General features: G+C 41.0%; 1 protein-coding gene across 1 annotated transcript in view; it reads right to left on the bottom strand.

The window, feature by feature from the left end:
• Positions 1 to 4,728: 4,728 nt before the first annotated feature.
• The window catches only part of LOC148540826 (uncharacterized), a 634,690-nt gene continuing 611,628 nt past the window's right edge, over positions 4,729 to 27,790 (bottom strand). Inside the window, exon 5 of the mRNA XM_088481958.1 lies at positions 4,729 to 4,939. Within this exon, the coding sequence (XP_088338084.1) occupies positions 4,729 to 4,939 (211 nt within the window). The remainder of the gene's footprint in view (positions 4,940 to 27,790) is intronic.

Consider the following 27,790-nt stretch of genomic DNA (forward strand, 5'->3'; position numbering starts at 1 on the left):
AATCGTACAGTCGTTCCTTATCCCCTGTAGTGCCTACACTGAAAGATATGTCGTTCAGTGCAGGCACCTTCCCTCATCCCTGAACATGGTCAATCTGTCGTTATCGGCAGATTGACTGGCATGTTCAGGTGATGACTGATGTAGGAAACGACCAGCTGGGGAGCGCGCATTGCTGGTCATTTCCAACATTAAACTGCCCGATTTATGCACGATTAATGAGCGATTAAACAATTACGATGTCGTAATCGCTCATTTCTATCTGCAAGTGGATACGTGGCTTTACTGAGCAGTGTATGGGAGAGGAATTCAGAAGTGTGAATGATGGAACAAATTATCAGACAAAATACTTTGCAATTAAATACGTTCTGGATTCAGTGGCTTACTCAATTACCTATCTCAGATTAAATGAAATCGCAAAGAGTTCTACATCCACTTTAAATAATTCTAAAAATAAGTTAAATACCTCTACATGTGTGCAGTCAATATAATGCAGTTACTTTAAGTACTTTGTTAATACTTGTGGTTACACAGTTCTGGAAGAAGCACTGACTCGTTGGCTGAGTCTCTCTTTCTTTGTTTAACTAATGTCTAAATAACTATACACAACAAGAACCTACAGCGAGTCACCTGACCAGGACTTGTGTGAGGTCATTTTTGTTGATGTAATTATAAGTTAGTTGGTGACACCTGTCTGGCTGAATACAGAATTAATAGTATAACGTTGTTGATTAGCAGTCGCCTGATCCCTGACTGATGCAGCTGAAATTGTTACTGTATTGCTACTGCATGCTGCTGTGGTCACCTGAGCTCTCTGATTTACCCTCTTATCTTAACTGCACTTCCGCTATTGTTACCCACTTTTAACTGATTCTCCCTCTGGTGTTTCTCCCCTATATACAGTTTGAGTCTCCCATATCCAAATATTCTGAAATACGGAATATTCCGAATTACAGAATATTTTAGCATGACTGAGAAAGTGAAACCTTTGCTTTCTGATGATTCAATGTACACAAACTTTGTTTAAAACCCCAAATTATAAAAAATATAGTATAAAATGACCTTCAGGCTATGTGTATAATGTGTATATAAAACATAAATGCATTCTGTGTTTAGATTTGGGCCCTATTCCCAAGATATTTCATTATTTTATGCAAATATTCCAAAATACGGAATATTCCGATATCCAAAATACCTCTGGTCCCAAGCATTTTGGATATGGGAGATTCAACCTGTACTACTCTGCTGCCACATCCCATCCATTAAATAGCAGTCACTCTCCCCCAGATACTCAATATCGATTTTGTTAATTTCAGTACTTTCTCTTAATAATGTGATTTAATAAATTCCTTTTCTATCAGTCTATCTGTATGGGTTCTGTATTTTAAATGTATAAATGCTCTCTTCATTTGGGGCTAGGTATTTTATTTTTCTATCTATCTATCTATCTATCTATCTATCTATCTATCTATCTATCAATCTATCTATCTATCTATCATATATAAAATTATTGATTACATTAATCTATCATCTCTGTAAGCTGGTTGATTACATTACAGTCTTTCTTACTGTTATTCCTCTTTAAATATTTTTCCCTGTCTCTTAAGATATGTACCTTTTTGCTTCTTTTGCTCACTTCTGACCGAGTGACTGGTTATCTATTAACAAACTCGCTAAACACTTGTTCCTCACCTCTCTTTTTGTGCTCCTCTTCCCATCATCTCTAAAGGTGCCTACATACTAGAAGACTCGCAAACGATGCAATGTCGTCAACGATTTCCCTTGCACTGCCGGGCAAATTATATCGTGCATAACACTGTGCAATCTGTCCAACGACCTGCGCCAAATCATTAACGAAATTGCCAGATCTTACTTAAATGTAGGGAAGAATTGAGTATACGACCAATGACCCGCGGGACCACACATTGGCATCGTTAAGTGCTTCTTATTGCTCCTCACCCCTCTTTCTGTGCTACTCACCCATCTCAGTGCCCCTTGCCCCTCTCTTAGACCCTCATCCCACCCTCTCTAAGTGCTTCTTATCACTAACCCCTCTTTCTGTGCTCCTCACCCCTCTCAGTGCTCCCACCACTCTCAGTGACCCTCACTTCTCTCACTGCTCATTTATTCATCATTGCTTCTCTTTTCTAATTGCATCCTGCTTATGCCTCCACACTTCAATTACTCTGTCTCACTACCCATTCACTATCATTACTTCTTTGACTAGGTGTGACCGCAGCTTAAAATGCGCACAGCTTACTGGCAGAGCTTTGGTCAAATGTGTGCAGAGGGGGTTTGTGTCATTGCAGTGTACGCTATTTAAGTAACACCACTAAACATACAGATCTAGTTACATGAATGAATATCTACATTATTTATTCCTTTGCACTATTTTATTATATAAGCCAATAGGACACTCCCACTGTCCTCCCCCTCCGCCATTTCCGAGCTTATATACCATTAACTCCAACATGTGGGTGGAGGGCGGGGTTCTCCTGGAGCCCGCCAGATTGTGGTCCTGGCGTCCTTGTGTGGCCGCACAGATAGAAGTTCTTACATTAGACCAAATACAAAGGGGAAAAATAGTAAGATCTAACGAAAAGAGAATCTTACCTTTTGTAGATACTTTGGGGAATGATTTATAAAACCTAATGCTCCTAATCAGGAACGGTGGATATTGAGCATGCAACTTACCATGTCTAAACCTTTGTAAATTAATTTAGCATATGTCCGTATGATGGATTGTCCCATATTTTTTACTTTTATTGAATTCTATTTTAATGTGCTGTGATCTTTTGTGCATTGATGTTATTTTTAGACAGTTTGAAAAAATAATTCACATTTTTATCAATAATATTTGTATGACAGCTGTTGGGGTGAATACTTTGCAAGAAAGACAATTGCACAAATTAGTTTATTGGTCCACAATATTTTAATATTTAAAATCCACAAATATGATAAAACTACAAATACACAGCTGAGCTTTACACATTTAGCAACAGAAAACACATCTGCAATATTACGGCCAGCAATACATTTCCCAGCTGCAGTTTCACAAAATACATTTGCAAGAAGTAGATCTTCAAGATAAAGACAAATCTACACCTTTTATCTATGTGTGCAAATGTTTAGCAAAATGTAAAAAAAAATACCAATTAAAAGTAGCCCATTTAAAACAAATCATTTAATAAATGTATTATATTTACATATGCAAAAAATATATGCAAAAATATGCCATCTTTGATAATTATAGTTTCAAACCAGTAGCAGTGTTGCTTAAAATGTTACTGTGTACTGTATTTATTATTCCTTGTTAAAATGAATGACTTGCAATGGAAATCATGTATAACTATACAGCATAAAAAGAAAGATAATTCCTATATAACAATTCAAATATCTAACATGGAAAGGAAATCCAGTTAATTTTGTTAAACAGTAGGATTTTACATAGCCCATGGAGAGGTCACTGCTGCTGGGCAGTCACCATAGCCAAGGGATCCCCTTAGTAAATTGAGTGCGTGTGTGCGCGAGTAGTAGCAGGGGAGGGTTGCACAAACTATAATTTGACAAAATAACGTCATGAAGGGTTTGTTGTATCTCAGTATTTATAAAACAATGGCATAATGTATGTTAAGTTGTACTTGACAACTTGTGTTGCACAATTGCAACATTTTTGGATTTATAAACTTGCTTAGATACATCTCCAGGGGGCAGCCATTTTGTTACACAGAAATCCTTAGTGAGCTTATACAGTAAGTGAAAAAAGAATAAAAACATTTATAATTCTTCAGTAACAGTATATATAGTGCACCATTTAAATTGATGTTTCTGTTCTATAAATAATATCATGATTTAATGAATTCCACCCGAATTTGAACATTTAATATCGAATGTATTTTATTACGTTAACCTGCAATGTAGAGTATTATTTAATTGGGATAACTACCTCCCATTTTACATGATAATATTTGGGTGGTCTTCTCTAAGACATTTAAATCACAACAGTAAGTTATTGAGGTTATAGATTTTTTTTAAGGAACTTTACAAATGCATATAACAAAAACTGCAATTGTACACATGGACAGAACACTGGACGTAAAAATGGCACATTATGTAAATGTACCATAGACTAAAGTTCATGAGCATTAATAAAGTGCATTAAAACAGGTTTAAAATAATAGATCAGCAAATGTGCAGTTTAATTTGGACTGACTGATAGTTGCAATTTTCAATATTGTGTCTGTTACTCAACATATGGATATAAAATACATGTTTGAGGTTGTGCAAATAACTATTTTGTTTTTTTTAGTATACAAAACATGGTCCTGTTGTATTTCAGCATAGACAAATGGATATTGTGCTAACACCCACTCAAAATTTCTACGGCGAGCACAGACCCATTAGTGGCAGTATATTTGAATGTTGGCCAGTTTCCTGCTTAACATGAAATTGAGGTAAATCCAATGATTTCATTTTCAATAATGTAAATGTAATTTGTTCAGTCTATATTCACACAAAAGGAAATATTTGGATGGTGAGCAGTTTTGGGGATTTCTCTATATAATTATTTTAAGCTACTCAGCCTAGTTTGCTTGTCCTATTAATACCAAGCCAAAGAGCCACCAGGGGACAGCTGTATCCAATCCAGGAGCTAAATGACTCACTGAAAATCAATCTGTTTTTCCCTCTGCCTTTGGGCTTTCCTTGGGTTCTGTCCTGACTCTCCTCCAGTCATACGGAGGGCTTCAGGCTAAGGGTGTTTTTTGGTAAAACTGCAGTCTGCCTTGCTCCCTCTGTTCTATTCATCACAGCCAGGGAGGAATTTTGAGGTTCTAGACTTGTCTGTCCAACTCTTCCACGTTCCTCAACAGATCTGGGCTTGATTGAATAGGAAGATATCTTGGCTTTATTGTACTGGTCAAAACAGTATCCTATGAAACACCTGGGTTAAAAAAAAAATCACATGCAGAAATAAGAATCAGTATCCTAATGTTAGTATATTAAATCTATTTTAATACACATTGCTTAAAAACATGAGATAGATTGCTATGTCCTTTACACAGAGCATTGGAAACAAAAGTAGTTTAAGAAATCTGCCACTTGGAATTTATAACACAGGTCTGCGATGAAAAAGCTTTCTTAACAAAATTATGTGATACTTATAGATTTTTGGCTACTGAACACGAAAATGACTCCCAATTTTGCATATCACATCACGTTTTTCTGCAAAACGTGTATTTATGAATAAGTAATTTTTTTCATATTCTTTAAAGTAATAAATGTATTCTGCCTACATTTAATATAAAACATTGTCTTAAATGAATTCAATCGGTACTGTATTATAAAACGTTGCAATTCAGTTCTCGTCATAAAACTTCCCCCCCGCCCAGTGCCAGATGGTTCTGGAGCTGAAATGTACAAAGGGCCTAAACCCCATACTGTCTAAAGGTACATTGCACACACACAACTACAACTACAACTACAAGGTGAGCTGGCGAAGGTGGAACCAAATACAACAGATGCAACACAGTTTTGCCTTGTTCTGGCTCATTTTAACCCCTGCCTACCACCACATACACACATTTACACATAGACACACACAGAACACACTACACACACACAGTACATATACAGTACACACCACTCATACAGTACAAGTGATTTACATTTTTTTAGGCAATGTCAAGGATCCAAGCTACAAATAAATTGTCAGGGAAATGCTTAATAGTTACAGAAGCCTTGGCTGCAATATGAGTTTAAAAGGTAAATTTTTTGAGTTCCCATATTGAGCATTTCCCAAATAATCTCGGAGACTGCAGTGAAGAACAGTGTGAATGGTTCCACCAAGACGTTAAAGATGTAGAAAGAAGATACCAGGGTTGTTGGGACGTCAGTATGATGGCTGACTACTGCTGGATGATACACATAGATGACACAGAAATAGCTTATAAGCGAAAAGTGACAAAACGAAGTTTGAAGACAAAAGAAAACAAGATATTAACACTTTTTCAATAATTATGGTTTTGTTTCTGTTATTGTTTGATTTTATTGTCATTTTATTATGTAATTAAGACAAAAACAAAGTGATATCATCTACACGTCTTCGTATTTTACAATAAATATGTCAAAAACAATTAAACTTCTTTTTTTTTTTTAATGTATGTAACCCCTTTATGGGTAAATGTGATGTGGTAATTTGTTTTAATATACTATTTCTTGATGTACACAGGAGTATAATTAAGAATATAAAAGTATTATTAAAAAAAGCTTTCAATACCTTAAATTTTGCAGACGTGTGTAATTCATGCAGTATAATGCACAATTATGTCTTATATGCATGCATTATAATGCAATTAAAATGCATGGTTAGTTATAGTGCATGCAATAATACAGAAAAACGACCTACATGACAACATGGTGCTCTGCATGAATTAGATAGTTTTATTACTCTAATTAGCTGGCAGCTTCTTCGTCGAGGAATACTGGACTACAAAAAATATTTGAACTATATTTATTCTAGAACAACCTCAACCCTCAAGTTTTCCCAACAGGACATGTTTTGAGGATTTCTGTCTCTAGAAACAAGTGGGATAATAACTGAACCAGCAAAATAGAGTAACTCACCTGTGCCTGATTAAAGACATCCAGAAAACATGACCTGGTGGTAGTACTTGAGGACTGAATTTGAGAACCCCTGTTCTAGAGGATAATAAAAACCCATTGCACTCTGCTTTTCCATTTTGGCAAAACTTGTCAGAAAAGGTGGTTTTGCCCTGAGTAAACACTGGGGATTCTAGTGTGCGGCTGGGTAGGGCCAGAGAATTGTCATCCAAATGTTTTGTTGGTGTTCAAATAGTTGGAGATGGGGATTAATCAAGGTAATTAACACAGGACTTGGCAGGACATACAATATTAATGATGAGCACCATGTCTGCACAGGTTGGTGCTCATTACTTTGAATTTAAGTCTTGCCCTGGGTTGGACATGGTCATGCACTCCGCATGAGACTTTCCCATATCACCACCACATCATGGTGGTGTCCAGAAAAGGGATGGAGAATGTGTGTGTGTGTAGTGTTCAGTCACTGCCTTCTCTAAGTAAAATAGGAATATTCAGGGTGTACCTATTTCTGGTAGCACTCTTTAATACGTTCTAGTAGCACAAACATTTTCTGTCACTGTAGCTTAATATACTCAGGAATGAAAAAAATTTAAAAAATAATTTAAATTGTAAGCGTTTTTGTAAGCAGGACACTCCTTATTTTGGTATGTAAATTGTTTCCAGTATTGCTAAGCATACTGAACTATGCAAAAATATCCACAATTACAGTTAAATGTCAAGAGTAAGAATATTTTTATGATTATGTAACCTTACAAATTCAGTTCAGATATAGAAATCTGATTTAAAAGCAATAATGTTAATTCTGGCAATTACACATGTTCTAGGCCTTTTTTTTTGCATGTTGTGTTTGCTGGTCATCCCATTCACAATATGTACCTGGTGGGTTAGCCTAATGACCAGCGTATGCATGACATCTCTTGGGTGGGTGGTATCTACAGTTTTAGCTGTTACGAAGTCCGGAAATGTAAATTTATCTTTTATTTTGTGATTTCTGTAAGCTGATGTTTTGAGACACACACATGAATGCCAGCAAAGGGAATCCATATGTTTTTATCGGGTTGGGTACAATATACCGACAATGACCATCCCGACGAAGAGGCGGTGCAGTAAAAGTGGTTTGGTTAGAATGGTTTAGGGGCAAAAATGCAAATCCAAGCCACACCCCCAATTAAATTATTTGGCCATAAAATAAAACATTCATTTCAAACAGAAGACATAATGTGGCTCTGAGGCTGCAAAACAATAGGAAGGGTCTTTTATAATCCTTTTTGTTGTTTTTTATTTCAGTCACGCTTAATTCGTTTGCAGGTCTATAATTAGACACTTATCTTCTTATTGCACCCTTGCATCAGTGGCTGTTGAGATTTTTTGTGTTATGTTACTTGTCTGCTGTATTGTACTGTACTGTTTTACCCTGTACTGTCTTATTGTTTTGCCCTCTGAACGGCACGGTGGACCACTTGTGGTGCCCTATAAATAAAGATTAATAATAATAACTGTTATATTACCAACACATGAAGGAAAGGAAAAAAAGAGTAATAGTATTTGCAATAATCTTCTCCCTCCCACTGTATACTGTATACATACCCCTGTAAGGACACATACAGATGCACATTTAAAGTAACAAAAAATATAGACATTATATACAAATCTAAACATGTCCAACTGAATATAAAAGGAAATGTTTGGATGATGCCATCCTTTTAAGACTGAAATGGAGATGTTACTTACATGTTTTCACTAATGGCCCAATGCACTAATGGCCCATTTTAGAAAATTGTAATGTGTTGCACTTAACCATGAGATTCCTTAGTGAAAAAAAAACTGTTTAACTGATAACAAAAAAGTATTAAGTGTTCATGACACCGGCAGGAAGGTGTTTTAAGCATGTCAATGGATTACACACTCATGTTCAAACTAGCATTCATGTGAAAAGGAAATCCATTAGTGTTTCAGTAAGCAAAGGAACATTCATTGTTACATTATTGCAATGAGATAATGCTAGTGTTTCGTTTAATGTCAGCTGAACAGGTTGCAGCCTGAGTCAATACTGTTAATATGACAAACATACTTGGTTCAGTTAAGTGCTTTTCCTCTCTCCTAAAAATATTATATGGGAAACACACACACACACCAAATACACTAAAATCATAAAAAGCTCCACAATTGTTATAGTTATTTTAGTTTCCATTATGAAGATTTATGGATTTATAACCCAACATTGTTCTATGTGTAGGAGAATAGAAAAAAAAATGTCTGCAGTGACTAACACACAGCCCCTATATTCTGCAGTGTGTGAAACCGTATGGACAACTAATCTCATATCACATCATCTGTGATCCCAATCACAATACCCTTAAAAAATCAGGTTAAAATTGATTGGAAGCCCAATAATGTATTATTACTGAGCATGTTGTCCACTCTGTCACTATCAGCCTTTGCAAGCAGCCAAATGATCAGCTCTCAAGTGGTTTAACCACTTATATGTGTGACCGAATGAGACATTGATCCCTTGCTCCACACATGGGCCAAGCAGCGGGATTGGCCCATATGTGGCCAGATTAAATTATGTTGTCTACAAACATCAGATGGTTGAGAGCACAGGGCCTACATAATCATGAAATTAATTGTCAGATTACCTGCATCCATTAATAGGCTATCCGGATTTGAAAGCAGTGAATGAGCTGTGTCTTTTATTTTAATGTCCAATGCTGAAGAAACAGGCCTTTATGATGATTTTAATTGCACTTCCCTTTGAAGATGTTCCAGAAAGTTTAGAACATGCGTAATGTTTACCAGAAAGAGATGTCAGAAAAGGATAGATTCCGTACAAGTTTATTGGATCACCCTTAGCCACACACGAGTATGTTAGAGTGAATAGTGATTAAGACACTCCTCTTGAAAAAGGTGCAGCAGAGCACCGAAATGCGTCAAAAAGTGTATTTCCTTCTCACCATTTTATCTGTGTGGCTTCCCAACCATCAGTACATATTACCTCTGTACCTCTATTGTATACCCGGGTTCCATCTTTATGAGGACAGAGATGCAAACATTAGTCCATCTTTGATGGTAGGGTTTTTTAATGGTTTATTTTAATAAACATATCCAATTTCGGGGTTATACAAAACTGGGTAACTTGTTGTTTTTTATAATTAAACCACATCTGTTGACAAGACCATATCCTATGTGAGGACTTCACGCCAGAGATAACAAAAGATACCTTTGTATGCAAGCACTACGTTGCTAGAAGTAAGCATATGTGTAAGAAATTCACCATATACCCTTTCCCCTCACATGTGGGTGAAATTCCATCAAGGGAGTAGAATTTGAAGCTGGGAGTGGATCCCCTTTCACCTTCTTCCAATTGTGTTACACATCCTTGTGGTGGTGTGTGCCCACAAAGTGACTGTATTACACTATTGTACTTCCTATAGTTTCTTTCATGTACTGCAGATCATCTGTACCGAAACAACTTGGACAATATACTGTATGAATTATTGGAACAACTCATAAGTGCAAGTGACGTTGTTGTTTTTTCTGTATGTATTGGAGCACCCTTATCATTTTGAGGTGAACTGGAAAGACAAATCGTCCCCATCATCCAGTGTGTACGCACTATTGCGCACTCCAGTGCATCGTTCAACTTATCCTCAGATCAGCCTGCAGCGCCGGCCAATTGGGAGATCTGGCAGCCGACACCATGCTTCTAGATGTGGTGGGGGGAATGATATATCGGACAGTTGTACACCCAGAGCCGTAACTAGGGTAGTGCGACATGTGTCACGGCACAGGACAGGGGGGAACGCTGTTCGGAACTATCAGTTTTCTATTTACAATCATGCTCACTTTAGCTTCCTCTTCTTTTATCCCCAGCATCTCCTTGACATCACTATCTCCTCTCTGGCCGACTACCCTCCATCTGGCAACCCCTAAGAACCTTCAGTCACATCATCTTTTATTTAACACACACGTTTGAAAATACTGTCATACCCGGTACTCAAACTTATCACCTCTCACATGGCAGTAAGGCACTCTACACATGGAGTTATCTGCCCCACAAATTTTGATGACAGCCCTAAACACAGCCACCGATTCCTGAACAAGGTGTTACCAGCACACCTTGATACCATTGCTGGCGAGTTCAGCTGTCGGAGCAGGTTACATAAATGGATCTCCCACCACTGATATTTGCTGCATATACACTACAAGTAGCACTGTTTCTATACCTTCAGTCGGTGATCTACACTGCCAGCTCCAGGCTTGTGCACGGCTGTCTGATGGACAAATCCTGCTGCAGGGGCAGCTTCACCAACGCTCTCCTACATCAAGAGCTGATGAGTTATACTGTATAATTATTGTGTATCATCACTGCAGTCATTGGATTCATACTGTATTTGGCACCGACACCTGGATAACAGTAGTACAAAGGGATTGGTGTCCCTTCATAATCATATGGAACAAATCCGACTTGTCATGCCCCTTCCTCACAATAGCCATGGCCCTTTTTCGGATATGCGTCTTATGTCCCTGTTTGAAAAATTAGGGAGGAAGGATGTCAATGCTCTTTCTGGCCTAGGGCACCAAAAAGTCTAGTTACAGCTTAGTGTACACCAAATTGTATAGTGTGTACAGCCAACCCAATATATTGTGCCGCTGCATCTGCCGTCGCTGAGTTCATGGACTAGTGTGTGCCCAGTTTAATATTAATGTCTATAATTAAATGGAATAGGTTCAAAATAGAAACACATGACCATAGCAGTAGGCTGTACAGAATATGCAGCATGATACATATCTCACAGATATGGTAGGTTTACATTAAGACACCACAAGTTCTGCTTGAGACCTATTTTGATACGGTCTCAAAACTGGACAAGTGTATAGTGCATATGGTTCTGTACTTTAATCCTTGAGCAACTCCAGACTTTGGGAGCCTGAGGAGAGCAAACTGGTAAGCAGCTGTTGGTTTATATCTCCAACCAAAACTTTTCTCTTTCTTTAGCAACTCTATTCACACATTCTCTAAGAACAAAACCCATCTCCATCCCTTTACTGTGGACACCACTATGAGGTATCTTCCACTAAGGGGCATATACAATTTGGCGCGAGATTTAGTGAGTTAAAAACCTTGCGCCCAATTCCGGAATACCGCGGGTATGCATGCTCCCGCTACCCGCTGCATTCAATTAAAAAAATAGTGGTCGCGGGATTTTCAGCTCTGAAAACCCCACGCCACGTAAATTTTTTTATTAAAAAACAAACAAACACCTATCTGGCAGGGGGACTCCGCGGCTCCCAGTGGCTTCCTCTCTTCTTACTGGAGAGGGGGCTGCTGGGAGTCCCAGGGGCTGATGGGAGGAGCAAGGACTGCTGGGAGATGTAGTTCTCCCAGCGCCCATTCTGGGGCCACACACACCGCACCGGGGTCACACACACACACACTCATGCACACACACTCTCACACACACTTACATACACCACACACACTGACCCTGCTGCAGAAGAGCCGGCTCCTGACGCTGGATGCAGAAGAAGATGCAGAAGACTGCGCTTTGGAAGGTGAGTAATTAAGGACTAATTAAGCTAACTGGATACTTCCAATTGCTTAATTTGTCCTCAGGGGGGATGCCACGGGATGTCAGAGCAAGTCCCGGTAATTCTTCCTTATATCATCGATTTTAGGAAAAATCACGCTTGCTCAGGAGGTGCGAGAATAAAAACCTCCCGGTGTGTGTTTTTTAAAAAAAACCACACCTGTAGGAAAAACCTCGCAGGTGCAGGTTTTTAGCTATTCTCGGACACAATTGAATATGCCCCTAAGGTCCAGAGAGGCCTACGACTATTGCCATACCACGCCGTCAGAGAGCTGCTACCATCACTAGAGAGCCTGGTACCACTTGCATCCTGCACCACTACTCAGATACAGTCATTGTCTGGTGACCTGTATACTCATCTCCACGCAACCAGTGCTATGTATGCATAACTGAGTACGGTTGTAGAATCACATTGCTACTAACAACTGGTTAAGTACTGGGCTGTTCGTTGTCTCAGGGCATTCTCTGGTGTGTACACTCACTCTGCAATAACCCTGCTACCCGTACACATTTATTCCAACAAAGAAGTTTTCTAGTTCTCTAATTATTTTGTGAAGTAGAGATAAATTTATCAAGATTCACAGATTTAATGCACATCATACTGTACTTTAGGAGGATAAGAAGAAAACAGGGACAATTTCCTGTAATATTCTCTCTTATCAATTCTTGCTTTCCCAGTAAGACAACTGTACACCTGTTCTAAGACAATTTGCAAGCTTTGTTCCCACACAGAGTGTCATGTTAGTGACAAGGTACTTAATAAAATAATAAATAACTTTGTTGCTTGAAAACGGCCACAAACACAGTAGCGCTGAGAGGCTGTGGTTTATAAAACTTTTAAGAACTGCAGACACTTTTAAGACTCTGTTGTGATTCAGCAAAAGTCTTTATAATGTACTATGACATAATGGAACACTTATCCTTTTATTCAGTGTTGTACTTTTATTTCTTGGCAACAAAAGTAGCAGTGTATGTTAAATACTTATGTATTTATAGCATTAGACTTCTGTTTAATATAGTTGTTGGAAAAAGAAAAAAAAAGCTTTTTAACAATTAAATTAAAGCCATAAAGGAAATGGGTCCCAGACAATGCAGAATTGTTATTCCTCTAACACTCAGATTACGGGGCGCAATAATATTGAAGAGGAAGTATTTAAAACATGAATAATAGAAAATTTAAAGTGAAACAAAAGCAGAGAAATATTTTAATATTCTTCCCCTCTGACGTCTCAGTCCTTTACCTACAGTGCTCCTTCCTCGCTTTCACCCCTTCCACCTTCCTCTCTCATTCTTCCTTTGCCCTGAACCTTCATTTCTCTCCCCTCCACCCACCCCCTATCCCCTACTCATTCTCTCCTTAACCCCATCCCTCACTCATTATTTCTCCTTCACCCTTTTTCTTGCCATAAAGAGCAATGCGTTTCCAATGTCGTAGGCCTTTCCTTTATCTTACCAAGAATAGCCTGTTGCTAACTGATAATGTCTCTCTTGTTGCAAAGATTTAAAAGTTCTACAATCTCAGGTTTTACTAACTGAAGGTTATAGGAAGGGGTCCTAGACCTTTGAAAGTTGTCAGATGATGAAATTCTGAGTCAATGGTATCATCTGACAACCTTCAGTTAGTAAAGGATGAGATTGTAGAACTTTTGAAGCTTGCAACAAGAGAGCCATTAATTATCATTATCATACAGAAAAGGACACAACACCACCAATCCTATATTAGCATTGCTTTGTGCCGAGGACTTATAGAAGATCCAGGGTTGGACACTGTGGTTAGTAAGTGGTGAGCTACTGCTGGATTTGGGTAACTATCAAGTGGTGGTTGATATTACCAGCAAGTATAATGGTAGGCCCCTTGTTATTTGAAGCCAAGAGAGTTGGATATCAATACTGGAGAACTAATGGTGAGCACATACATCGGCAATGTATTGCCCCAATTTCCCGTTCTTCTGATGCCTGTTGGAAATTTTCAATTCACCAATTCCGAACAAAACAATGATCTGAATGGCTAGTCGGGTATTTTTAACATGTCGTTTTTCTCTGATCCACTGACGGATCGCCGATCATCGATGTCTGTGGATCTGTGTTTTTTATAGCCGATCCGTACATGGAGTCAAGCTGTAGATATATGACCTGCATAAATCTGTCCCTATATTACAATAGATAGTTGTGAAACTGGTAGATTAATGAAATATGTTGTTCCAAGTGACAACTGTAGATTCAAATACAATTCAAGATGTTTTCCTTGCTTTTCACACCCATGTCATTGTTGATCTATACAGAATATATACATTGATATTCAGAGGCCTGGTATTCAAGGGAGTGCCTGTGGAACACAATGTAAATGAATTGTAAGAATCTGATGTGGATAATTAATGAATGACATGATAAAAGAATGATAATTGACTAAGAACAGACTGGGATAATGCACCAGGAAGCTAAAATACATAATCTTAATAGTGGTGTAATTGTTGAATATCTGGGCACAAATGTCTTTAATAATAAATGACTATTATAAGGTCAGTGCTTAAAGTCCATTATTCCTCCTGCTCATGAACTCTATGACAGAATGTGCCCATACTAATTTTAAAACCCCTGAAGTGCATTGGATGGGACGTGACTTACATAATAAAGGTATAGATTGATGGATCAGCTTGGGACTGGGCGAATCATAGGTCTTGTTAAGAAAGGAATAGGGGCAGGGCTTATTATTTTCTGATATTTTTCCTTTCATTTGATATAAGGTGTAACTGAGCAGCTCTTCATGATTTGATTAATGGCAAATGCAGCACTGAAGTAACAACTGAAAGTCCTGTAGCTGGATATATTTATGTCACCTGGAGATTACTATTCTCCCATTTGACAGATATTTTAAATATAAAAAGTGGAACCCTGCACAGCTTGGTATTAAAATGGAAATGCCGCATACACACAGAGTACGCTGCCATTTTGTAAACTGAAACAATACTTGTGAGAGTGCTGCCTATGACTTCCATAGCATCTATTGACATCACTGAGGCAATATTGGGCTACGAAATGGTTGCACAAAGTGCCTCATTTCCCAGTGATGCCATTATTCTCCTACAGTATCATTTCACTGGAAACTTCAAGTATACAGTGAAATGATACCGTAGGTTCAAGTATACAGTGAAATGATACACCCCCAATGTAAGCAGCCTCCAATTTGTGTACTGTATAGGTGGGTGCACTTTAATTAGTGAAGGCCGTGACACACGCCTCCCGCCTTCCCCAAGTTAATGATGTATTTTTAAATTACTATATGTATTGTATCACCTTTAAAGCAGTATTTACAGTAAATGTTGGACTTAAATGAGAATATTTTACCTCTGGGCATTAGTAAAATAAAGAAAGTTCATAGCTGAATGATCGAGGTGACGCATTAACAATGAGCTAATTAGAGACAGTAAAAATGTATTTATTGCGGTTATAAAAAAAATAGAGGAATTGTAAATAGTTATACTAAAGTAAAACGAGCTGCTGTCTTTTCCCTACTTGTATAAGGCTATTTCTTATCTGGAATTTATTATACAGGGGATTATTGTAGGCTCCAGACCTTATTCCTGTTAAAAAGGAATTGTATTGAAATCACATATTTGTTTCATATAAAATAACAATAAAAATAAACTAGTTTAGACACAAAAGGTCATGCCTATTTTAAGTTCACATGACAATGGTCAGAGACCCTCTTTGTTATTAATTTTCATGCTCAGCCATCCCAGTCCCTAGTCTTACAGTGTGTTTGTCAGAGGATTGAAATAATCTGTCTACGCATGTGTGGAAGCTGCATATGAAAGGGCATTGTCATGGTCCAGGAAATTAGGGGTTTGGTATATTTGTTGACATTCATTATGATGACATTGACTAGGTTGACACTCATTATGTCAACAAAACTTCCCTGGTGGTCTAGTGATGACTTACCTTTTACGACGTGTCCACCGGTCCCTTCCAAGTTTGGTGGTGACCTCCTGATGACTTCCAGTGGATCAGGCATGAGTATCGCTAACCCAAACCTTCCACCCTGGTGCCTAATCTCCCCTCCCGCAGCCTAGCCCCAACCCTCCGCTGCTAGTCTATGCAGTAGGTCGACATTTCACACGTCAACATTGTGAACTTGTCGGAATTCTGCAAGTGCTGACATGTTCAATGTTGACATTGCAACTTACAACACTATGACTACATCCCGTAGATAAGAAGAAAGCCACATGATTAAAGTAAGCTAATAAAAGGAGCAGGGTCTATACTCCTCTATATCCAAAGTCATACCTTGTTGCTAGCTGCCATGAGTGCAATTTCACTAAATGCCTTTTTTTCTTTCTGACATACATAAAAATCACTATCATTATTTTTATTAGTATAATTACTATTATTAATGATGAGCACAGACCCACGTGTTTTGGTTATAAATCGTCGTGTTTTGGTTTCTTTAAACATTTATTAAAGCAGATAAATTATAGGGATGTGCAGGCTCGGATAGGTTCGAATTTGCACGCCGAGTTCGGATTTTTCCCTCCAAAAAACGGGACTCAGAAAGAGGCAAAACGTCATCTTTCATGAACAAACATCATCATTCCTGGACAAAAGTCCCGGAATGATGATGTTTGTCCATGCAAGATGACGTTTTGCCACTTTCTGAGTCCCATTTTTTGGAGGGAAAAATCCGAACTCGGCGTGCAAATTCGAACCTATCCGAGCCTGCACATCCCTAGTAAAATCATGTTACTTGGACCTGTTTTTGTTCCTACAGTATTATTAACATCAAAAACATTAATTTCCAGGAATTTCTAGTCAATTTAGTCAAAGCAGATGATGTATTGACGTTGGACACCAAGACAAATGGTTGAGGAGATGGAGGAAATTGTGGTGTAATTGAGGGGAAGGTGATTGGAGGAGAAAGAGGATAAACTATATTTTGTCATTGTTGAGTTTCAGGAGGAATTTGGACAGTTGGTTGCAGGAGTTACTACAGAAGGAAAGGTCATGGGAGGTCAGTGAGGGTGGTACTGAGGCCAAATGAGTGAATTAGTCCTTCAAGAGAAAAAGGTATACAGTGAGAAAATCAGAGGGCTGACAACAGAGCCTTATGCACCCCCAACACGTAGTGAGAGTGCAGGGGAGGATGTGCTAGAGGCAGAGACACTCAAGGAACAGTTCGGTAGGAAGTGGACCAGGAGAGAACAGTGTCATAAAGGACCATGGAGCAAAAGTTGTGCTGGAGAAAAGGGTGATTAATAGTGTCAAGAGAAGCAGAGAATTCCAGGAGGACAAGTATAGAGAAGTGACCCTTGCTGTAAGTAGATCATTGACCACTTTGTGGGTGCAGTTCCACTTGAATGTTGGTGGTGGAACCCAATTGCATTAAGTTGAGAATGGAGTCAGAGGAGAGAAAGATAGGCAACTGCATACAAGTTGTTCAAGGAATTTATAGGCAAAGAGGAGGAGAAAAATATTGTCCTATATTTATATGGAGCCACATAGTACAGGGTTGAACTTGGAGAGAGAGATTGGATGAAGAGATGGTTTCTTTAGGATTGGTGAAATTAGCACCTGTTTAAAAAAAAAGAGGGAAATGTGCCAGTGGAGAGAGACCAGGTGGAGATGTGAGCTAGAGGTGAGGATGCAGTGATGGGATTTGCCTCCCTTCTAAGCACCCAGCTTCATGAACCAAGGACAATGAAGACATGGATAGATAAAGGGGCCAAGGGCAAGCACATTATTTTACAGGGAAATTCTGACTTTGAATTTCATCAAAATATTCATATCCCATGTATATGAATTCTAAACATACACAGCAAACACTATATAAATGCCATACTCTGGAAGAAGCTACAAATCACACTGCATAGAAACCAGTACAATTATTTGTGTCGTGCAAAAACAATGGTAACACTTAAGCTTTGCTTCACTATTTAAATACTAATACTGGACTAGAGGTGGGATTCCAGGCAGCAACAATTGCCTATTCAAAGATCAATACCAAGTTACCAACTACAGAAATCTCAATATTACCAAGTTTATTCTCTACTTTTCAAAACAAAAATATGATTCTAGCTTTTGACGGAGATTGGTGGCAGGATCTTGAAGATGATTAGGGGGCAGAGTGTGCCATATGGGGTGACATATAACATACATCTGGAGTTGCCCTATTTCTTTGCTTAACTCATAAGACGTAGGCACCAATAAAACAACATCAATTAGTGGCCAAGTTAAAACAGAATAGGACACTGATGACATGTTTTATGAATAGAATTTTAAAAAGGTACTAGTATGACAGAACCACACAATAACTAACCATCTCTAAGCCAATTAAGTGAACTTGATAAATAAAGATTTATCTTCTTTGGGGCAGTAGTTAAAAAATTAGATATTAATAGAACACATGAAACAAAAATTAATTTGCCCAGGAGAATATTTAACTAGGAGAGTGATTGCCATCTGGCATACTAATCACTCTGCTGGGCAGACAAGTAAATCTCTGCTGCCATCCTGCCACTGGGAACATAATGAAATATTGACCCTGATCTTCATTGATGAACTTTTGAGGCCCATCTAGAATACTAGTAAACAGTGAAATTGTCTAGTCACTAGAGTTTCAATATTAAGCTACTATATTCTGATTGGTATCCATTTTCTCTTATTTAAAATCACAAGTCTTCTGGACCTGTGCTTGTGTAAATTCATGTCTACATGTCTAAACAGTTCAATTTATTCGTTTTGTTCTCACAACTATTTTAACTAGGACATACTGTACAGTAGATCACCTTGCAAGAAGGAAAACCGATACACAGACTTGTTTTATCACATTCTTCTGGTATCATCCCTATTTGACATAAATATCTATGGTTTAAGTAAATGTGCTATAGCAGTGTACTTTAATGTGATATAACGGTCTCAAAGATATGTGCATGTACTACTGATTAAAATGAGTATATTTTGTAACTAATTATGTAATGTATAGATTTACAAATGTTTGTATGTGTCAATAGCAGTTGAAAAAGCAGATAAATGCCATCCTTCTTCTATATTTAATATAGTTTAAGTACAGGGGCAAAATCCAATTAAGTCACCCATAGTTTTACTATTTTCACCATACTTAACTTAAACTTAACATCTAAAATAACGACACTGACAACTGAATAGATTTGCAATAAAGATGTCGCAGCCAAATTTATTTAATTGGATTGTAATTGATCTGTAATAGCATCGAGCATGGTGGCGAAAAAGCAGTGCTAACTCGGCTACAGCCCATAAGCGGAATGTATTACTAAGATGGGGGTGGAGATTCCACCCCCAAGTGCGAGCTATCTCGAGTAGTACCATCTCCCCTTAATCTAGCAAAGTGCTGATCCCTCCATAAGATGGAGACCTGGTCCTCCCCTAAGGCAGCGACCGACTCGCCTCCTCAAAGGGGGGATGCTAGCCAAGTTCAGCTGCACTAAATTGAGCCGCCGAGGAGCACTGCTTTCCGCCAAATACGGGGTCCACTGACGACGTACCGCCACCAGCTAACTAGGACCGCTAAATGCTTCCAATACCAGACACAAGAACTGGTAGAAACCAGATCAAACCTTTCCCAACCAAATGCACTCCATTTGATCTATAGAAGTCAACCTCTTCATAGCGGATACGGGGGTGTTTGATAGCACGCCCCGAGTCTCTCCACGGAACAAGACACCGCAGCATTCAGTTGTCTCCTCACTCTCTCACAAGCTGAAGCTCCTTGCTCTCCTCTCCAAAATCTACGAGGAATGACTTCAGACCAAACCAACTGAACCTGTGACCAATGCTGAGCAATTATTTGCAAGTCTCTCTTATAGCAATGATGAACTGTACACCTCTACACGTGCCCAAATCATTGCCTCCCAGATGGATGACCAAGCAGTCTGAGGCACCCCATTTTTTCTCTGAATCCCAGAGAAGAGTCAAAAAGCCATTCCATCTGACACCGCGCACCCCAATCCAGCGGACATTACAGGGGGTCTCTCGAGCGAGGGGGTGCCTGCCAGCCCAATACACATATGAATGACCCACATTCCACACCCTATCAAGTACCCTACCACGACCTGTAAGGAAAAAGTTTTTAAAGGAACAGTATTGCTCATACACCATAGCATTTTCACCACCAACCAGGGAGGGAAAACTGAGTTGTTTGAGTGACCCAGATGGAGGTGAACAACACCAAAACCTCATTGAGGGCAAAAGGTGAAAAGAGCTCCAATCCCCCCTAGCAGCGGGTAGCTTAAGGCACTGGGTTTCCCAAAAAACAAACTCGCATTGAAGCGCTATCTAATTAGGCAGCTTGTCACCTCTAGCATAACCTTTATAAGCGGAAGACTTCCACCGACCCAATCGCTTGATTGCCTCGCTGGAAGAACCTGCTGCTGCCGCACCTTAAGGCACTGGGAAATCTGAATGAGTGTGCGCCATAATGCCCACCGGCAAATCAAGGGCTATCAAATAACGCTTAAAATTCGCTGTGAACTGAAAAACGCGAGAGCGGTGAAAGGTCCCCATGCACTAGCCATTGCAACCCCCTTCGCGGACGCCGCTGGCTGTAATGCTTAGCTATGGCCACGGGGCATATGCTCGGGTCCGGATGCTCAGTAATTGACTACCAATGTCCCCCACCTAATTGGTCAGTCTTTGATCTCAGAATTTTCAGCAAAATCGAGTCCGATATCATAATCACATTCTCCAACAAAGTTCCTGTGCGCACTGACTTCTTACTAGCAGTTGCCAGTTCACCTACATGCAGCGCCCCGAAAAATGCCAAAACAAATGCCAAACTGACAACATCGCCTCATAATCTCTAAAGGCCGCGCCTGCCGCTGCCAGGCCACTATTCCTTAACAAACTGGTACCTACTGGCCTACGAGAATCATCTGAATGCGCCTGTTCTTACGCCCAACCCTTCAGTGCTTTGGAAAGAATAAATTACTAGTTGGGTCTACCAAGAATGCAATTGTGAAAAATATGAAGTGCCTGCCAAAGTACCGGACATTGCTGCTTTTGACCGTCCTTGTTCATGCCAAAACCAAATGAACTGCAACATGTTACCTTCAACACTCTTACCCTGATCTATTTTGTTAATGAAAGCCAGCAAAGAGTTCCACGCTTCCGTATAGGACCTTAGGGTACCCGTCGCCAACGCTTTCAGAGCGAGTCTGCCGATGCCGACCTGATGCTCTGCCAGACATGAGCATGGCAGGGTAAACCATGAACGCTAGCTGTGGGCGCCAATGCTCTAAACCTTGACCATTGGACACGAGATAAAGCATCCGCTAACTCGTTTTCAACTTCCGGAACGCGTTAATGGCCTGAACCACCCCCAGGTTGTTGCACCAGAAAATTATGCTACGATTACTAAGCTGCGCCATCTAGAACTCTATGGCCACTACAATTGGAAACCAATAGAGGAGGAGCATATTGCTTGTAAAACCGGCAGCTCGCCAATCCTGTGGCCAAGCTGCCGTGCAATACTGACCCTCAGAAAAGGCCCCAAAATCCAAAGCCCACTGGCTTGGGCAACCAAAAACCGAACCCCGTTAAAATCCTGCAAAAAGTGCCCCATAAGCGCATGTCGACCTTAAGTTCACTATTCAAACTAGTTAACTATTTTTATTTATTTTATTTTTTATTTTATTTTATTTTTATTTCTTTTTTTGTTTACGCCTGCTGTGGCCCTCTCTACCAATAAGAATTCATCTAAATAATGGACTATACTTGACTGCCCTGAACCTGGCTGAATGCACCACTGTAGGAAAGAGCTGAAACACTCGAAAAAAGGAGCAGGAAATGGAGAATACCATTGGCAAACACTTATCCACGCAATATAACGCATCAATTTTGAAACCCAAGTATCTGAAAGAATCAGCCTGAAAAACAGACTCTGTCACTCTTCGCCAATGGGGCTCCCTAACCGAATTTGTGCACCCACCGTAGAGGCATCCTCCAAAGATCGATAAATGACGCTGCACTCGCCTGGATCTAGAGCGTCGTGAACGGACTCTCCCTCTGGATAGAACAGGTGTTGGATCAACCGGAATTTACCGGCCTCCTTTTTAGGAACAACACCCAAAGGGGAAAAACGCCAATAGACTAAGGGAGGAGATGGGAAACAGGCCTGCATCCACTTTTGCCGCTATTTTTTCCCCACAACAACTGGGTAATCCCTAGCTGACTTAAAGTTCCTTTGGCTTTCACCGCTATTTTACAAAAAATTGGACGAACAACGGGCAAATGAAACCCTTTTTCTTTTTTTTTCTTTTCTTTTTTTATCTCTTAACAAACCTATCTAACCCCCGCAAAAACGCAGTATTAGAGCAATGAACTGCATCGCCTGATGCATCCGGAACCGAGCTGCCTGCATAACTGCGGAATCTATTTGTGCTCTTACGCTTCCCTTTTTTCTTCTAAAAAAAAAATTAACACGTGAGCCTGTGCGGTTTTTCGCTTGAGCCAGATGAATCGTATGAGACTTCAGAGTGTGATGACGTGGCAGTGTTATGTGGTGAAGTGATCTCACCTGCTCCAGACGTCGATGGAGTAGCGGCCCCGACCGTGGAAACTGATTCCTGTCCCGCGCTGTGAGATGTGCCCACCACAACTTGAATCGATAAAGCCGGAACGTCCTCCGTGACATTGGCAGCAGGAGCCAAAGACGCTGGTGACATGATGCTCTGCGAACTGGGGACATCAACATTAGTAATGTACAAAGTTGAAGCTGAAAAAGCAACAGGGATGGGAGTTCCGGCTCAGGCAGACAGAGGGGGATGTGGATGAATTTGGGTGGGGTGCGGAGGGGTGGGAGACCTGACAGGTGGTGGGACTAGAGGCAAGGGGGGTTATAGGGTGGGATTCGGCTGTAAAAATGTCCCTGGGCACCTGCTAGATAAATTACAGGTAAGGGTTATGTACGGTCGAAGTGGAAAGAAACTGCTGATCACACGAAGGGTGTAGCACCTGCGGTACATGATGGCCCAGAGCATGGGGCAATTGAGGGTTAATAAATTGCTGGGAAAAGACAGGAAGGGCAGGCGGAAGTGTCCGCTGGCTAAAACCCTGACCAAAATATGCAGCGGGCGGCGCAATACCTATTGAAATTCATGGTGGGCCAAACCGCTGATGGGAACGCTGGTAACAGGTGGTAAAGGGGCTAAACCTGGGTATGAGAACTGCTGAATTAACGGGGTATTGCGGTTTGAATCACCATGATGGCTGTCCATGGCAATGTGGCTCATTGGTGAATAGTTCAACCAGCTGTGCTGGCAAGTAGCTGACCCCTGGAAAGGGGGTGCCCATTGTCAGGTGTCAGCAGCAAAAACCCTCCCCGCTCCTGGAGCAGTGGAGGGTGACTTTTGAGTGCTACGGGGGCTCAGGCCATCTAAAATGGCGCCCGCTACTTGTGGGGGCGGGGCTTAGCGCAGTGTCTGAGGACACCGCGCTGCCCGGCCTCATGGAAGCGGCTGGTGAGCGGGGGGGGCCCGATGCAGCACCCGCTCGCCCCAGCCATGCCTGCAGGCTGGATGGGGAAGGAGCGGGTGCACTAACCAACGCTCCGGGCGCGGCGGGTGTCACCGGCCCGGAGGCAACGTGCGGGTGCAGTGCACGCGCCCCATGGTGACATAGTGGCTATGGGGGCTCAGGGCACCTAAAATGGTGCCCGCTACTTGTGGGGGCGGGGCTTAGCGCAGTGTCTGAGGACACTGCGCTGCCCGGCCTCATGAAAGCGGCTGGTGAGCGGGGGGGGCGATGCAGCACCCGCTCACACCAGCCATGCCTGCAGGCTGGATGGGGGAGCGGGTGCACTAGCCAACGCTCCGGGCGCGGCGGGTGTCGCCGGCCCGGAGGTCACGCTTGCGGGTGCAGTGCACGCGCCCCGCGGTGACATTTGTGTCTATGGGGGCTGAGGCACCTAAAATGGCGCCCGCTACTTGTGGGGGCGGGGCTTAGCGCAGTGTCTGAGGACACCGCGCTGCCCAGCCTCATTGAAGTGGTTGGTGAGCGGGGGGGGTCCCAATGCAGCACCCGCTCGCACCAGCCATGCCTGCCGGCTGGATGGGGGGGAGCGGGTGCACTAACAAACACTCCAGGCGCGGCGGGTGCCGCCGGGCCGGAGGACACGCGTGGGTGCAGTGCACGCGCCCCGCGCGTGTGAGGAGAGATGGCCGCCAAAGCTAGAGGCCAGGCCACCTACAGCAATCGATGGGGAGGGGGGCATCTCAGCGGAGATGGGGCATGGCAGCAGTATGAATGTGCCCAGTGGGGAGAAGTAGAATGGAGGGGGGGTTGAATAAAATGGGGCTGCACACAAAAAAGGACAGTGGGAAGAGAGGAGGGGGGACTGTAAAAGAGCAGGGGGGAATGTAAAATAGAGAAAAGAGGGGAGGGGGAAAATTAATAAAGATATGAGGATGGGAAGAAAAGACAGAGTAAAAGGGATATACTGCTGAATAAGCAAGGAAATATGATAGGAAGACAAAATATATGGCTTCAGTGACACTGAGGTACTTATCCAGACACAACTGGAAAAGAGGAAGCTGACTCCTCCCAGTGCACTGATAACTCTAAACAGAGCCCGCCTAAACAGGTCCCTGATAGGCTGTCAAACTCTGATTGACTCAATACAAATACCAATAACATGACTGCGACCAAAAAACCAGTTCTAACAAGTACTACTACAATAAAAAATAGGGTGCTTATCTCCTCTCATGCTTATGCTAGCATTCGCGTGCTTTAAGTCATAATCTAACAAATGATGTTTTATGTACAGGTAAACTAATGGAATTGTTATTTCAGCAATAAAACTCCTTCCACTTCACTAGCGAAAGCAAGCATAGGATATCAAATGGAGTTGTCAATGGGAGGCTCAATGAGAAGCCACAATCAGATATTGGAGCTCGTCACTGGTTCTCCTGCTCACGACCCCATTGTTAAGTCCTTTTAAAGTGGCCACTTTAGGTGGCAAATTCAACAAATTACATAGATCAGTAACCTGATGAAGAAATCAGTGCAGAATTGATATGTCAGCAAAAAAAAAAAAACAACTAACAAAGGACAATATCATAGATGTCACTTGGGAGTAAGTTCTGCCATTGTAGAGAAACTCTCCGTGCCAGGTCTTGCAGTCCCTTGAAGCTACACGACATACAGCCTGGAGTAATACTTTTATTTGCTAAACTGAAGATGCCGGTAGTATTCCCCAGTTTGTCTGAGATGCCCCAAAGTCATAGAGACTAGGGAAAAGGAGCTGAACGGGGAAACCCCCGTGATCTGGTTATAGGGTGTAGCTACTTTTCCATGTGATACAGTAATGCAGCTTTAAGACTAGAAACTGAACTTGGGATCCCATGTCTCTTTCCATGTAAATTGTTTTAAAATCAGTGCGCACAAATGGATTTACCACTTTAAATAACCATTCTACTCCATTTGTTGTCAATGTGGATCAAGTTACTTGATCCCTGATGAGGTTGATCCACATTGACAATGATACGCATAGGCTGATTCCAAGTTGCTTATCTCAGAACAGCTCATTAGACCTTGGTTGTTGGCTAAGAGACCACATTCTGCTGTGACGAACATCAAACATATTGATCTGCCACTGGGTATTGTCTTCTGAGATAAGCGCATATATTCTGTATATACTGTATGTATGAGTTTTAATCATAAGAAATGTATATTACATTTATACTGCTTACTACACTATGAGGGGTGTATTTACTAAAGTGAGAGTTTTAGAAATGGAGATGTTGCCCATAGCAACCAATCAGATTCTAGTTAACACTTAACTAGCACCTTCTAAAAGATAATAGCTAGAATCTTGATTGGTTGCTATGGGCAGCATCTTCACTTCTATAGTAAATATACCCCTGAGAGTCCTTTTTGGTGCCTTTTGATGCTGGGCTTTAATTGCATATTAAGAGAAGACCTGTTATATAAATACATAGACCTGGGTAATATGTTCAGAATATTTATAATTGTATTCACTAACTTCATAATCTGTTTTGACATTACTAATTTTTTAGTCATAATAGACTCTAAACATCTATTGAAACTGCCTATATGTACAGATGAAGGATAAACATCTACCCTGAATAGAAATGCACAAAGATAATAAAACACAATTTTTACTATAACAAAAGATAACTTTGTATCCTCTAAGCAACAATGTGCTATAGGGTGTGTCCTAATTGACTAGAATAACACATTCAGGTGACAGGCAGTTTAGGCCATTGAATGTATGAATCACAGCATACCAACGGTGTGTAAGCTCGCTAGAACCTAGTGTACCTGCCATTCTTCTGTGCATAATCATGAGGTTTATCATGAGTTTTAATAACTGTATATATGGAATAACAGACAATCATATAATACAAAGCACCGGAAGTGAAATAAAGTCAATTGCTGTTAACTGTGTAACCTTAAAACTGTATTCAGATGTTGCCGAATTCAGTTGTAAAATATCTGAATGTTGCTATGTGATGATGGGTTCTTGTTGTGCATCTCACTTACAGTATACTGTGCTTGGCATATGTCATCCACAGACATTTCAAGTCCTCTTTCAGGTAGGCCATTTCCCGGTAACTATTTTATTTTAAAAATAATAAAAAGAATTAGAAGAAATTATAAATCCTTAATTCATTCAAAGTGTGATTTTCATTTTGACCAAATTAGATAAGCATCGCAAGGTGTATAAGTGGGATCGGTATGAAATACCGGCAGTCGGGATCCTGCCAGTCAGGGATCCCGACAGGTTAACATACCGACACTTCTTGGTCGGTATGCTAACCCTTCTCCTCTCCCTATCCTAACCCTCCCTTCCTGGTGTCCAACCCTAACCTCCACCCTAGTGCCTGAACCTAACCGCTCCCTCCCTGCACTCTAAACCTAACCTTCCCCCCCTTAGTGCCTAACTCTAACCCTCCCCCTAGTGACTAAAGCTGGCCACACACACAGCGATATTTTACCCGATGTGGCCGATTCCGATGCATTGGAATGACAGATCGTGTAAAATATGCCGAAATCATGAGGAAATCCTGAGTCCCCACTCACGATCACAATGCGATGCGCGTCCACGCTGGTCGCACATCGCATCTTCAGATCTGCCGTGCTGTAGGGCAGATCTGACAATCTAGGATACAATACACACTGAAAAGTCTGACTGCAGGACAGATCGTATGAAGATTGTGTGGTGATCATACCAAATTGTGTGGAGATCGTGTGCAGAGCTGCCGGGGAGAGTTTCAAGGGAAATCGTACACATAAGCTGATCGTGTGCACATCGGTATGTGTTTGGGCACCTTTACCCTAACCCCTAAACCTAACCCTCCCCCCAACCCCACTACTTACCTTCAGCATCCCATCGGTCTGGATGCTGGCATCGGCATCCCGACTGCCGGGATGCCGAACGCATTCTGTGTGAGCTTCTAAATTAGTGCTATACAGAATCCTATCACAGCATTTTTCAACCACTGTGCCGAGCGGTTGTCATGTGTCCCGCGAGATCAGCGAAGTCAGAGTTGACTGTACTTGTACCGCTGGCCCGGGCAATGTTGGGCTCTTCT

This window comes from Taudactylus pleione, unplaced genomic scaffold (assembly GCF_031769625.1).
Source record: "Taudactylus pleione unplaced genomic scaffold, aTauple2 ptg000017l, whole genome shotgun sequence".
Lineage (NCBI taxonomy): Eukaryota > Metazoa > Chordata > Amphibia > Anura > Myobatrachidae > Taudactylus > Taudactylus pleione.